Source organism: Artemia franciscana, chromosome 6 (genome assembly GCF_032884065.1).
Source record: "Artemia franciscana chromosome 6, ASM3288406v1, whole genome shotgun sequence".
NCBI lineage: Eukaryota > Metazoa > Arthropoda > Branchiopoda > Anostraca > Artemiidae > Artemia > Artemia franciscana.
This window is the reverse complement of record NC_088868.1, coordinates 2,591,730-2,607,851: the sequence shown is the minus strand read 5'-3', so window position 1 is coordinate 2,607,851 and position 16,122 is coordinate 2,591,730. Positions and strand designations below refer to the sequence as shown.

The following is a 16,122-nucleotide window of genomic DNA, read 5'->3' as shown; positions in this document are numbered from 1 at the left end:
GTCGTATGTACAAAATAACATTTCCAAGTTAACGTCGGAACAAAAAGACATTTATGATACGATAATGCATTGTGTCGATAACAACATTGGAAAAATTTTTTTTGGATGCGCCAGGAGGTACTGGTAAAACGTTTGTGATAAAACTGATTCTGGCATCAATTCGATCAAAAAATGATATAACGTTGGCAATTGCGTCGTCCGGAATAGCCGCAACATTGCTGCCTGGTGGAAGAACTACTCATTCCGCTTTGAAATTGCCTCTGAATTTGCATTCTACAGAAACTCCCACGTGCAATATTTCCAAATCATCTGGGATGGGTAAAGTATTGCAGCAATGCAAACTTATTATTTGGAATGAGTGCACAATAGCACACAAAAATCGCTCGATGCTCTGGATCAATGCTTGAAAGATTTAAGAGGGAATTCGAAACCCTTTGGCAGCACATTAATATTGCTTGCGGGAGATTTTAGGCAAACATTACCTATAATACCTAGATCAACACCTGCAGACGAAATGAATGCTTGCCTGAAAAATTCTAATTTATGTGCACACGTAAAAATATTAAAATTAACTAAAAATATGCGTGTCCGATTGCAAAACGATGACTCTGGTCAAACATTTTCAGATCATTTGCTGGCAATTGGAAACGGAAAGCTCCCAATAGACTCAATTTCAGGACGTATACAACTACCTGTGATTTCTGTAATTTAGTGACGTCCAAAAATGAATTGATTGAAAAAGTATTTCCGAATATTCTAAAAAATTATAAAAATAATAAATGGCTAAGTGAAAGAGCGATTCTCGCACCCAAAAATATAGACGTACACGAAATCAACAATATTATTTTGACCAAGATTCGAGACCAGGCAGTCCTTTACAAGTCAGTCGACACAGTTTTGGAACCAAATGAAGCGGTTAATTATCCATCTGAATTTTTTAATTTCATAGCTCTTTCAAGGTTTCCACCACACGTGCTACAACTAAAAATAGGCGTACCAATAATACTTTTAAGAAATATCAACCCACCAAAGCTTTGCAATGGCACGCGACTTGCCGTAAAAAAAAAAAACAATGGAAAACCTAATAGAGGCCACAATCTTGACAGGGCCTTTTGAGGGTGAGGCTTTCAATTTAAAAGATTGCAATTCCCAATTCGATTAGCATTTGCAATCACCATTAACAAAGCTCAAGGTCAATCATTAGAAAAATGTGGTATAGATCTTAATACTGATTGTTTTTTCCCATGGACAATTGTACGTTGCATGTTCGAGGGTTGGTAAACCTGACAATCTATTTATATGCAGCGACAATTGGACAGCGAAGAATGTTGTATATTCGCAAGTTTTACGCAGTTAATTTGTATTGTATCTATCTATCTATCTATCTATATAAAAACGAGTTGTGTGTATGCATGTTTGTTTGTTTGTAAAAAGAGCGTTTGAATATGACGTCATTATTAGTACATACGGCTTTGTATATGCACAGACAATGGGAAAGCCAAGAATGTTGTATATTCGCAATTTTTACGTAGTTTGAAACACATATATAAATCTATCTATATTCACATGTCGGACACAGGGACACAACTACAATGGTGCGTAACTAATATGGCGCGTAACGACTTACGCGCGCGGGGGGGGGGGGCTTTGGGGGCGCGAAGCGCCCCACCAACTAGGTGTTGGGGTGGCACGAAGCGCCACCCCAACAGCTAGTATATATATATATATATATATATATATATATATATATATATATATATATATATATATATATATATATATATATATATATATATATATATATATATATATATATATATATATATATGGTTTTAACTACGTAAAACTTGCGAATATACAACATTCTTTGCTGTCCCATTGTCTTTGCATATAAATAGATTGTCAGGTTTACCGACTCTTGAACATGCAAAATATAATGGTCCATGGGAAAACATTCTGTATTCAGATCTATACCTCATGATTCTAATGATTGCCCTTGAGCTTTGTTGATGGTGATTGCTAATCGACCATTCCCTGTCCCGGTGTCCCGGTCGTCATTTATATCCCCCTGTTTCCCCCGGTGTCCCCGTTGTAGTTGTGTCCCTGTGTCCCGGTCGTCATTTATATTCCCTGTGTCCCGGTCGTCATTTGTATCCCGGTGTCCCGGTCTGTATATACATTCGTTTTTTAGTTTTGTTTTTCTCCTTTATTTTTTTCCTTTTTTTTCTTTTTTAGTTTATTTAGATTTTTAGATTTTTAGTTTTTTTATTAGTTTTTAGTTTTTTTTTCTTTTTAGTTTTTTTGTAGTTTTTACCTTCTTTTTAGTTTTGTTAGTTTTTTTTTTACTTATGTCCTGGTCGTCATTTATACTCCCTGTGTCCCGGTGCTTTGTTGATTGCTAATCGAACATTCCTTTTGTCCTGGTCGCTTTCTCTTTGAGTGTCGTCATTTATTTTTTTCTTTTTTAGTTCTTTTAGTTTTTACCTTTTTTAGTTTTTTTTAGTTTTTTAGATGAAAATTTTTTTTAGTTTTTTTTCCTTTTTTTCTTTTTAGTTTTTTATTGGTTTTTACCTTTATTTTAGCTTATTTTTCAGTTTTTTCCTTTTTTTTTAGTTTTTTTTTATTTTTTATTTTTTTTAGTTTTTTACCTTTTTTTAGTTTTTTTAGTTTTTTTAGTTTTTTAGCTTTTTTACTTTTTTTATTAGTTTTTAGTTTTTTTTTTGTAGTTTTTGCCTTTTTTTAAGTTTTGTTTTTCTCCTTTATTTTTTTCCTTTTTTTTTCTTTTTTAGTTTATTTAGATTTTTAGATTTTTTAGTTTTTTTATTAGTTTTTAGTTTTTTTTTCTTTTTAGTTTTTTTGTAGTTTTTACCTTCTTTTTAGTTTTGTTAGTTTTTTTTTTACTTATGTCCTGGTCGTCATTTATACTCCCTGTGTCCCGGTGCTTTGTTGATTGCTAATCGAACATTCCTTTTGTCCTGGTCGCTTTCTCTTTGAGTGTCGTCATTTATTTTTTTCTTTTTTAGTTCTTTTAGTTTTTACCTTTTTTAGTTTTTTTTTTAGTTTTTTAGATGAAATTTTTTTTTAGTTTTTTCCTTTTTTTCTTTTTAGTTTTTTATTGGTTTTTACCTTTATTTTAGCTTATTTTTCAGTTTTTTCCTTTTTTTTTAGTTTTTTTTTATTTTTTTTTAGTTTTTTACCTTTTTTTAGTTTTTTTAGTTTTTTTTAGTTTTTTAGCTTTTTTACTTTTTTTATTAGTTTTTAGTTTTTTTGCAGTTTTTTCCTTTTTTTAGTTTTTTTTTTAGTTTTTAGTTTTTTTAGTTTTTTACCTTTTTTTAGTTTTTTTAGTTTTTTTAGTTTTTTAGCTTTTTTATTTTTTTTATTAGTTTTTAGTTTTTTTTGTAGTTTTTGCCTTTTTTTAGTTTTTTTAGTTTTTTAGCTTTTTTATTAGTTTTTAGTTTTTTTTGTAGTTTTTGCCTTTTTTTAGTTTTTTTAGTTTTTTAGCTTTTTTATTTTTTTTTATTAGTTTTAGTTTTTTTTGTAGTTTTTGCCTTTTTTTAGTTTTTTCAGTTTTGACGTCACCTGATCCAGTTTTTTCAGGTGACGTCACCTGATCCATCCACAGATCCACACACAGACAACTTATTTTTATATATATAGGTATATATATATATATATATATATATATATATATATTATTTTTCTATTGTTAGGTAAATGACGACTTATACTTATTGACGACATGACTGCCTGTCCATGGATTATTCTTTATGGTTGATTGTGTGTGGCTATGCTGTTTGACCTATGTGATTTTATGGATGAGCAGGGTTAAGGCCTCATTCAAGTGCTGGTCTATATTAATCACTAATTTAGGAAAACAGTCTTCTTTTTCTCCTTCTGTCTCTCTTCTTTCTTTTTTTGTGTGTGTGTGTTTGTGCTGTTGCATTGGTGATTTCTCTTTTCATGATATATATATATATATATATATATATATATATATATATATATATATATATATATATATATATATACATATATATATATATATATATATATATATATATATATATATATATATATATATATATATATATATATAATAAATCTATATTCACAGGTTGGACACCCCAACAGCTAGTTTATTCATATGTATCTTAAAGATATTTCACTTATAGATCCGAATGAATATTTGGGGAAGGAATACAGTATGTCTTGGAATATCCATCGAAAAGAAGCCCAGGAGACAACCGTATCGAAAGGAAATTGTCAATCAATACTAACATATCAATAGTAAAAGATGTTACTTCTGGTATGGAACGTATGAGCAACCAAAAATATTATCAAAAGAAATTCGAACCTTGATAATATCATTCTTACAGATCCTAACGCAGCAGTAGTCTCCGACTTAACATCAGTATTGCCAAAGGAAGCAGGACGTAAAGATATATAAGGCTCAAAAGGGGACTAGAATAGTGATTGCCGATTCTGCCCCAACTAGATCACCCAATCAATTTAACATCATTTTCATTCCATTTTAATTCATTTTAATAAAAGTTATTGCATATTTTTACAATATTCCGCTCTTACATTCAACATGAACTCCGATCCTTGGGAATTAAATTTGGTCTTATTTTTATTTTTTCACAATGAGAATTCGGGTTCTACATCACCTTATCAACTCACCCCCTTGTAAATTGAGATTTCAAACATTTTTATAATTTCCCATCTAGTGCTTTAAGATTATGAAAGGTCTTGTAAAATAAGGCTTTAATTATATTCCATTTTTCCTATATTACGGATAAAATTTAATAACTGAATATTTAGTTGATAGTTTAATATCTAAATAATTTATTTTGTCTTCACGTATTCTCTCTATTAACTCTGGCCTTATCAAACAGTTCTTGGTAACGAACGGTAGTAAGGACCGGCCCAGCTCAATAGTAACCAAAACTCTAAAAAACAGAATTTTGATACCAATAGTTGCATCAAAAGAATTACATTTTAATGCAGATTTTAAACATATAAGTTTCATCAAGTTTAGTTTTACCCATCAAAAGTTATGAGCCTGAGAAAATATACTTTTTTAGAAAATAGGGGGAAACACCCCTTAAAAGTGATATAATCTTAACGAAAATCATACCATCAGATTCAGCGTTTCAAAGAACCTTATATTTATCTACAAAAATGTGGAATTTTGTATTTTTTGCCACAAGACAAATCATGGATGCGTGTTTATTTGTTGTTTTTTTTTCCCAGCCCCATCACATCGACCCAAATTTCCTAGAAAACTTTGACCTGTGTTTACATATAGTAATGATTATTGGGAAGTGTACAGACATTTTCAGGGGGATGTTTTGGTTGGGGGAGGCAGTTAACTTACAACCAGCTGGAACTGACGGAATAAGAATCGGTGGAACTGGGATTGAGAAAACTTTGACCTAAAAACATTTCCTAGAAAACTTTGACATCTGTTTACATATAGTAATGATTATTGGGAAGTGTACAGACATTTTCAGGGGGATGTTTTGGTTGGGGGAGGCAGTTATTTAGGGGGGGGATTTTCCATGGAGGAAATTTTCATGGGGAAGAGAATCTCCGTGAAGGGGATGCAGGATTTTCTAGCATTTTGAAAAAAAATGAAAAATTAAATATGAAAAAGATTTTTTCAACTGAAAGTAAAGAGCAGTCGGTCCAAGAGCATTGGTGAAAGTAAAGTAATTAGTTGGTCCAGAATCGCTGAAATGGGGATTGGAACCGGTTGAACACGGGTGAAAGCCAGCATAGTTAGGGCAGAATCGTTTTAACGGGGGGGGGGGCAAAAGCTGGGGGACGTTGAATGGGATATCACATAAAAAAATGAAAAAGTCTTAGGACTGATGATGGGTTCCATAGTGTGCCGGATGGCCAGTCATGGTTTGGCACAGTGGCGTGACTTGACATGATGTATCACCTTGTGGATGGCTTGCAAAAACACAATCAATGGATTTAGAGCGTGATTTTTAACAAGAGATTATCCAAAAATGATGAAGCATATCAGAGGGTGCCAGAGGGCCAGTAATAGTATGGCACGGTGGCGTGAATTGACTTGGTGTATTACGGAAGGCTGGCTTTCAATAACATGAACCAATGGATTGAATATATGTCTTTTAACAATGAAATATCTGGAAAACATCTTAGGTATGATGAGGGGCATCAGAGGGCCACTCAAAAAAATGAAAAATTAACATTAAAAAAATTCTTTCAACTGAAAGTAAAGAGCAGCATTAAAATTTAAAACGAACAGAAATTATTACACATATGAGTTGTTCATTTCTTCCTAATACCTCACTCTTTACGCTAAAGTATTTTTAGTAATTTCAACTATTTATTCTACGGCCTTTGTGATACAGGGGTCGTTTTTAAGGAATTGGGACAAAATTTAAGCTTCAGTGTAAAGAATGGGGTATTGACGAGGGGGAGAACCCCCTCACATGTTTATTAAAACACACGAATATAGAAGTTGGCTACATAAGTTAATTCTTAAGTTACGTGTATTTTTATTAATAAAAACGTTCGTAAGAATTTAAAAGTTCCGGTTGCCTTTTTAAGTAACCAAAAATTGGAGGGTAATTAAGCCTCCTCCTCTGCTCCTTTTTGTCGAAATCGTCCGATCAAAACTATGAGAACGCCATTTAGCCAAAAAAATAAATTAATAATCAGGATTTAATTTTAGTTATTCATGTGCAATGAGTTAAAATCAAAACATGCATTAATTCAAAAACGTTCAGAAATTGGAAAAAAACAAGGGAAGGAGCGATATTAAAACTTGAAACAAACAGAAATTACTCCGCATATGAAAGGGTCTGTTTCCTCCTCAACGACCCACTCTTTACCCTATAGTTTTTTACTGTTTTAAAAAATAGAGTTGATAGAAAAATATTTGTCAACAGTATCATGTGAGTTTGATTCTTTATGACGTGTCCTATTTTTCGAATATATATATATATATATATATATATATATATATATATATATATATATATATATATATATATATATATATATATATATATATATATATATATATATATATATATATATATATATATATATATATATATATATGTATATCCGCCCAGATTGCTAAACCCAGATAGATTTCCGCAATTTTTAAATGAACCATTTACATCCGTGACGCAGAAAGAGCCTATTTAGATCACAGCTTAGACAAAAATGCAGAAAAGAGAACTTCTATCTTGCCATAAGAAGCTTTTGGTACAGAGCTCTGAACTTGGCGTCTCATCCAAGCCCGCATTCCGACGCGTAGATCGTACTACAACACCGAAGCGGGAATGCCATTTTGTTTTATTGCATACACAGCTTAGATACCAATACCAGTTTCCTGTTACCAATTAGATACCAATACCAGTTTTCTGTCTCCAGCCGCTAGCGTCGCTATTGCGCACTGTCTCCCAAAAATAAATCGATTTTTCATAACTGTGTATTGGTATCTAATACCGCGTTTTATTTGGTCTTGTTTCAGTCTTGTTTCCTTAAAGGCGTTTTTTAACGTATTTAGTAAGCTCAAAGCCATTTTATTTACAATATCTCGTAAGGGACCTTGCTGTTTTCTGTTACTAGACCCCGAAAATCTAAACTTGTTCGTCCAGGTAGTTTCACCTCTTTTTTTATAAGAATGGCGTCAGAAGATATAACCTGGTGGATGTATTTTTCCAGATATGCAGCACTGTTTTTCTGTGCCTACTGTAAGGTATACCCTTGGCTTTAGCAAATTACAGTACTTTGTCTCTGTTGAATCGTAAGAATAAGCCAATTTTCACATTCAACATTCTCATATGGGCAAATGTATGACAGTTCATATTATTGACTTACCAATAAAGTGAATACACCTCTCGATGCCTTTTTTATACTCTTTACGAATGGGATAATCCCTTCTTTGACTGTGTAAACTTTTGCCAGTAAGCTGTTTAGCTCTTTTCCAGCGTTTTACAAGCCCAAAAGTCTGAAATACTTGACTCCTGTGCAGATGAAGGTGAAGTCGTTATCGATGAGATGGCAACCTATAATACCCTGATGAAGGTGAAAGTAAACTGTTCAACTAATCCAGACGAACTTCCACCCAAACTGATTCGAGAATACGCCCCTTTCATTGCGAAACCACTCTCAGTGCTGATAAAGCTTCGCTTTCGTATAAGGATCTTTCCAGCTGTTTGGAAGAAAGCTTACGTTAGAGTAATTCCGAAGGTTACCAACCCTAAGAGCTGTGACGAACTTAGACCTATTTTGCAAACACCATGCCTGGCAAAAGTGGCCGAGACCTTCATCCTGAGGGTCTTACTTGATCAAATCCAAGGATCTATCGACCAGAGACAATACGGCGGACTGAAAGACTGTAATACCTCAGTGTACCTAGTGAGGATGTACGATAGTCTACTTAAGTGGGTCGAAAAAGGTCACAGTTTTGTAGACTTGGTGCCATAGATTTCCGAAAGGCATTTGATCTAATAAATCACATTGTTTTACCCTTAATCTCAAGCTAAGGGGGGCTAAGAAAAAGACTCTTATGCTCGTGTTGGATTTTCTCAGTCAGAGGATGCATCGTGTGTTTGCTCTCTACGAAGGTGACACCAATTCCGAATGGTCCTCTTCCACCTGTGGAACCCCTGAGGGCGCTAAGCTTGCAGCTATTGTATTCTTGTCTGTAATTAACTTCCTCATAGCTGACTATGACGACCGCTACAAGTTCGCGGATGACCTGTCATTTATCCTGAAATATTTAGCACAAAACGGAGTTATGACGCCACAGTACAGTTCAAATTTTTTCAGTGTTTTCACAAAAGAGTGCGCGGAGCTAAATCTTGAGATTAATGTGAACAAGTCGAAGATAGTGCGCTTTAACCCGCTAAAAAGTGATGTTATGGAGCCAAATGTTCCATTCCCTCTAGCAAACAGTATCAAGATCCTTGGAGTTACTTTTTCCAATGACTTCAGCTTTGCCACACATATTGAAAACGTGGTTAAAAGTGCAAACGCTAGTCTACAGACTTTAAACGGTATGCGTAGGTTCAGTGCAAACATAAAGAGTATAAAATATGCATACATAGCGTATGTCAGCCCCATTCTTGAATATGCGTGTCCTGTTTTGGGTGCCCTCAGCACTGAGAACAGTGTATCTTTGTCAGGAGCTTGAATCGGTTCAGAAGCGAGCGGTATCGATCATCTTGGGCCGCCGTTATATCCCCTACGAAAAGGCTCTGGAAGTGCTAGGACTGCCGTCAATCCAAAACTGGTACGAAACTCTGATAATTAGTTTCGGAAAGTAATTGCTTTCTAAATCTCAGCACTGTGACATTCTACCTGATAAACCTCTACCATCAAGAACGAGAAAGCAAGATAAGTTATTTCCCGTTAAAGCAAGAACAAACCGATATGGTAATTCTTTCGTCCCGGTTTTCGTCAAAATGTATAATAAGAGTTATTATTTATAGTTTTATTTATATTTACAAGTGTAGCTTGATTTGTATATGTTGTAAAAAAACATAAATCAGCGACAGCTATCAAGTTTTTGCTATTAAACCTGTCTACAACTACTACTACTGTTTTTTCCAAAGGCAAATACCAAACGAAACAAAACAAAGGCTCAAATAAAACGGAATCAAATGCGAAACATCAAGAGCACAACACTGATGGGGTGGATGATTCCAAACTAAGAAAGATAAGATAATTGTAGGGAGCACTGCTGAAGACGATAGCCGAAGCTGAAACTATCTAGTCTGAAATAAAACGCAGCTTGATATTAATTATCTTAATTGAATATTATTTATGGCAAAGGAATTGAAATTCAAAAGCATGCTACCCAAAAACATATGTTTTGTCCTTATACTGCTTTTGCATGCACTTTCACCCATCCTTGGGATGTTCAGAATGAATTTTCCAACTTCGCCTGTTCCAATTGTCATGTGGCATGGCATAGGTACTATTTTAAATTCAGAATAAGCCAAGTCAAATTGGAAATCTCAAAGTTAATTTCCCAATTTATTAAAGCAATTAACTGTATTATGCAGTTTATGTCCTAGCCTATGATTTATTTGAAACTAGTTTTTGTGCTTGGCTGATTTTTTTGTAAAGTTATTATTTAGAGGTATTTTCTATCTTGAAATACTGTTGAGTTAGGTGAATGAAACTTAGGAATGCATCTTTGAAATACATTCTGAAGTAGGTAGGCTATCTCCACTTGCTTCTTGAGAAGGTACTGATGTTTGATGACCTTTAACAATTATCATGCTATAAAAGTTAAAGGTATTTATCTACAGTTAGACTGACTTTAAAGAAAACACAATAAAGGGTAAAATTCTAGTTGAGTGACTTTGTGCTATCCCAGAAAGGGGTTAGGTTAGGAAAATGAAACTTTCAAGGATAGATCTGGGCTGCAGGCTAAAGTATATTTTGGGAAAGTATTTTAAAATACCCACCTCCACTCTATCTCCCTCAAGATAGCCCTGAAATTTGCCTACATGCCAGGTCTATACCTATTGAAATTTTGAGAAAACAACATTTTATCTTAATTTTGATCTAGAGAATCTATTTTCCTAAACCTGGAGATTGAGCAAAGTTGTGATGCTGAAAACGATTTTGTTCTACTTCATTCAAGCAGAAGATCTATTCTGCAAGGTTTCACTTTTATAACACACATATTGTTGAAGGTCAGTGCCCTCTAGAGGGAGAAGGAATAGAGGTAGATACCTCTAAATACCTTCCCATGACATACTGTAGACCCATCCCTGAAAGTTTCATTTTCCTAACCTAATCCCTTTCTGAGAATCAACTGTCAAATCATTTTTCTGTTGAAGTCAATTAACTAGAATTTTACCCAATAAAGATCTGAATACAACAGTAAAAGCCATATAACTCACACTTAGACTATATTATGCCTAAAAGGGCTTCACTTTATTTCCCCCCTTTAATATTCAAGTATATTACTAAATTATGTATTTCCCATGCATTTGTCTTTTTCTTTATTTAATTAATTGTCCTTCTTTGCTATCAAATCTATAAATACCCTAATGTAGATCATCCAAGAAACAGAAAATTAAGCCTATTGGAAATAGGCTACATATTTGCACATTAGGGGGAGGGGTAAAGTAAAGTGAAGCACTATTAGGAATAAATATTTGAGTTTTTTTTCAAGTTGTTTTCAAAATTTTGTATTGTTTCTTTTTTACTAGACCTAGCAGTAGAATAACACCAAGTGAAATATATTCTCGTTATATCAGGCAATATTTTGATAATCTAGTGCAAGATATTTTGATAATAAAAAAAAATTGATAATGTCACACAAGATTTGGTAATGCCTGATAAATTTTGATAGTAACAGACACAATTTTGCTAGAACCATTCTGATTTTGTTAATTACTTGCAAGATTTAGATAATACTCAAAAGTTTTCTAATAATATCTAAAAAAACTTCAATAACACTTGAAAAGATTTTTTAATATTAAACATGATTTGGCAGTATCATGCAAGACTTTGATAGTAGTATGTAAGGCTTTGATAATATTTGACAAGATTTTGATAATCTTGATAATTGCAGACACGGTTTTGATAGCACTATGTTAAGTTTCGTTAATAGGTTCATCTGACTTGCGTGCAGAGAGGTGCTGTCAAAATTATATTTTCAATTTTATTTACACTCAGTGGCATTGTTTGACATTTGTGTATCTAATCTATGATTTTTGTTTTAAAAATATGAACTTGAGGATTATTTTGGATATTGAATCTCCGCACAGCAGGTAGAGAATTTCTGTGGTTTTTACCCCGGGTGAAGACGAGTTGGTCGGGTTCGAGGTAGTCCTCCTCCTAATCAGCCTAGTACACAACACCTAGTTTTTTCCAAGTTAGTTATGACTAAATATTACTGCCCTGAGTGTAGAAACCCAGCAACTAGTGGGACAGTTCAGTGCACCAAATGCAGTCAATGGTGGCATCCTAAGTGTGCAAGGATCACGCTTGGAGCAAGAGAAAAACTACTGGTATGGTTGTGCTTAAATTGTGACTTCCCCACTTCACCTTCATTTACTAGCGGTATGAAAATTCCATGCAAAGTTACGCCACAAGCGTGCCCTAGACCTAGATCCTTTGACAAAAACACACCCATAGTCACACCAAGGAATTCTAATCCCAAAACTAAGACAGTAACTAGGCCCAGCAGTGAGGATAAAACTCCATGCACAAATTGTTCTGAATACGTTAATGAAGTCTCAGCTTTAACTAATAGATGTTCCGTTCTTGAGAATCAACTCTCAGCTATTCAAAATGAACTATTACCCTTAAGAAATGCCCACGAATCACTCCAATCTGATTTACGTAACCTTCAGAACTTAACTGACGAAAAAACAACAACTATTGACACCCTAATGATGCAGTTAAATCAGTTGGGAATCCTTTCACCCATGCCACCCGTGAAATTACGCTCGTCTCCCTTTAGCTCTGAAATGAATAATTCTATACAAGGCCCGAGCAATCAGATTTGTAACTCATTAAGTGACGTAAAAAGTGCATGCAGTGTGAGAATGATCCTCGATAACGAGATTCAGGAAAGTGTTAAATTAGCTGACGTAAGGTTAACTGACGAGAATAAGTTTCGTAACATTCAACCGACTGAAGATGAACCGTTAATTGTTTTCTAGAAAATAGTGCAACAAAAAGTTAAGTGCAAGCCCTTAACCAGTAAAGGATGTAATATTATATGCAGGTTTTTTGTGAAAGAGGCTCCCAAATTTAACAAGATATGTCGGTATTTTAATGAAAGTGGTTTCTGTAAGCACAGAAAAAAGTGTCGTTTTTACATATATGTCCGCGTTTTATTTCGAAAACTTGCAGTAATAATGAGTTTAATTTTGACCACGTTGATTTATGTTGTGTTTTATCAAGTACGGAAAAAGAATGTGTTTTCGCGCATGCGTTTTGTGGTACATCAAAAAGACGTAGCTCCAGTCACACCAATCGACAGGAAAATACTTTTCTGGATCCGAACCCGGCATCAGAAAACTTAATTGGACAGGGGTTACGAATTCAAAAACATCGCGATTACACCTTTTGCGGACCTCCGTGGCCCCCCTTACCAACAATCCCTCCCGTACATCAACATACCCCCAACCAAGCGTGTGTTGCGCCTTCTCGGTCGGTCGGAATGTTTTTCCCGGATCCGCTACCTCAGCAGTATCAACTTTTCTACCCCCCATAAAAGATAACGTCCCCGAGCCCCCCGACAGTGTTTCAAATCCCCGTACCTCCCCCCTCCTGTCCACCCTCACAGCCCCCAATGGCGAGGACACAATTTCTTTCGTTTCAGCCGAAATTCCAGTACTGAATAAATTTGAGCCCCTGGTTGGTATGGGTAATCCTGATGACAGCCTCGCCCACCAGGGAAATAACATATTTTTACAAAGACCTACAACAAGAACATCAAACACCACTAAGGTAAAGTATTATAATTCTGATGTTTTTTCCTTCCCTAGGTTTATTTACGCAAATGCTGAAAGTTTAAATTTTGATAAAGTGGCTGAGTTAGAAAGTCTAGCTCAGGCAACAAAGGCATCTGTCCTAATGGTTTCTGAAGTTCATCGACAAAACCCAGAACTCCTGAAAATAGGTGGTTTTGATGAGTTTATAAAAATACGACCTGATGACCATCCACTGGGGAAAAAAGGTGGCGGAGTTCTTATTTATGCCCATGAAATTTTTAAAGCAGCTAGACTTGATGTCCCTTTTTAACTGAGTACGACGAAATAATGTGGGTCATTCTAAAACCACGACGTCTCCCCCGGAAATTCACTGGTATTGCTCTCTGCGTGTATTATTACTCGCCGGGTCAGACGAGTGAATACCGCCAAGCATTCGTAGAAAAGCTACAACTCAGTTCGGATTTTGTTTTGGGCAAATACCCATCATGCGGAATTTTCATGATGGGCGATGCCAATGAATTAAAGCTCCATCACCTGGACGCCGGAATCGGCCTGAAGCAGCTCGTCAATTTTCCCACAACCAAAGGTGGCACCTCCCTTGACCGAATTTCCACAAATATGCACGAATTTTACAACATACCTACGACTGGGGCTCCAGTTGGAGGAAGTTACCACTTTTCTCTTGAAGTTAACCCCACCTGTTCCATTAAAATCGATTACACTACAACTGTAACTATCAGTCGACTAATCACAAGTGAGGGACTTCTGACTTTTGGCCAATGGTTAAGCTGCGAGAAATGGGAAAAATTCCAAGATGCTAAAAGTAGCAACGAAAAAGCTACTATTTTCCAAGAAGCTTTGCTTCATAATTACAAGGCCTGTTTTCCTGAGAAGTCAACAAAACGTTTCTCGTCAGATCGACCATATATTACACAAGAAGTTAAGAAAATGGTAATGGAAAAGAGATGGCTTTTCCGTCATGGTAATACCCAACAAGCCAACAGGTTGAAAAACAAACTAAGAAAAGTCACTCGAAAACACGCGAACAAATATGTAGAACGTAAAGTTAATCATCTGTTCGAGTCCAAACCAAGCCAGTGGTACAACCGAATCAAAAGGATGACGGGCAAGGTGGAAAAAGGAGTCGATTTTGGCATTGATGAAGATGACGTCGTAACATCCAACTCCCTTAATAAACATCTGGGTAACATTGTGCAATCCCTCCCGCCTTTGCTGAGCGGGGGAATACTCACCCCTCCTCCTGAGTCTTTTGATTTCCCTTTGATATCAGAGTCCCAGGTGTTTTTCAAATTAAAAAGGCTTAAAAGAACAAGCATTACCCCTGTAGATATTCCCATTGATCTCATCAAAGCATTTCCAGATTATCTTAGTGGCCCCCTAACACTCCTTTTTAATCAGGTGACAAAAACAGGTGAGTATCCATCAATTTGGAAAAATGGGTTCATTACACCAATACCAAAAAAAGATGCGCCCAATGATTTTTCGGGTGTCCGACCGATCACTATGACACCCATTTTTAGCAAAGTGTATGAAAGTTTTGTTGCAGCATGGCTGAAAGACCGTATTCTGGACAAAATTGATCCAAGGCAGTTTGGAAATATGCCAAACACATCTACATCTCATTACTTAGTAAGTATAATTGACAGTATTTTGCAAAAACTCGATGAACCAGATTCTTGGATTAATCTTATTGCAATAGATCTAAGAAAAGCTTTTGATTTAATTTGCCACAAAATTCTTGTAAAAAAAACTTCTTGGACTAGGTGTAGATTCATTCCTTGTACGTTTAATTGCTAGTTTTCTTTCTGGTAGATGTCAACGGACAAAATATAAGTCCACCTACTCCGACCCACTGCCCATTTTTTGTGGAGTTCCCCAAGGTACCCTCTTGGGACCACTTTTGTTTCTTGTCATAATAAATGATTTGGCAACAACACTGGACGATCGCTGGAAGTATGTCGACGATCTGTCGCTCATTGAATGTTGTCAGAAAAACCTACCAAGCAGAGCAGGTTCATTAATGAAAGATATATGTCAAGAGGCAAAGGTGGACAAAATGACTGTCAACTTTGATAAATCTGTAATTTTAACATTTTCTTTTTTAAAATCTGCGCCAGTTTTTAATCCACCTATTGCCAGCGCCAGTCACGTGACCGAAATTAAACTGCTCGGCGTTCATATCACTTCAGATCTGAAGTGGAATAAACATGTTGATGGCATGTTAAAAAAAGCTAATTTGGCCATCAGGTCTCTAAAGTTGTTGGTTCGCCATGGAATCCCTGCACCACACCTCCTACGCATCTATTTCTCTTTTATACGTTCCACACTTGAATACTGTTGCCCTGTATGGCATTTCGGGCTGACTAGGGAACAGTCGGACCGGGTTGAGAGGGTGCAATACCGTGCCCTCCTAGTAATCTCAAAAGCCCCAAAAATACCGTACATATCCCTCCTTAATCAGTTTCAACTTCAAACCCTTCAATCTCGTCGTTTAAAACTAGCCCTATCCTTTGGTAACAAAATTTTGTCCAGCCCTATACACCGAAATATCCTTCCTCCCCAACATCAACCGGCACGGGTAAGGCCACTCAGGGCCGTTGCAGAGCCTGTACCAAAACTTCAACCTGTGACTGTGTCACAT

At 35.5% G+C, this 16,122-nt stretch overlaps 1 protein-coding gene and 1 long non-coding RNA gene across 2 annotated transcripts in view; one reads left to right on the top strand and one right to left on the bottom strand.

The window, feature by feature from the left end:
- The window catches only part of LOC136027911 (uncharacterized), a 69,638-nt gene that overhangs the window by 33,182 nt on the left and 20,334 nt on the right, over window positions 1-16,122 (bottom strand). The gene's annotated exons all lie outside the window — the stretch shown is intronic.
- Window positions 9,795-16,122, top strand: part of LOC136027908 (palmitoyl-protein thioesterase 1-like) — a 29,835-nt gene continuing 23,507 nt past the window's right edge. The window contains exon 1 of the mRNA XM_065705346.1: window positions 9,795-9,970. Coding sequence (XP_065561418.1) covers window positions 9,820-9,970 — 151 coding nt within the window. The 5' untranslated portion in view covers window positions 9,795-9,819. The remainder of the gene's footprint in view (window positions 9,971-16,122) is intronic.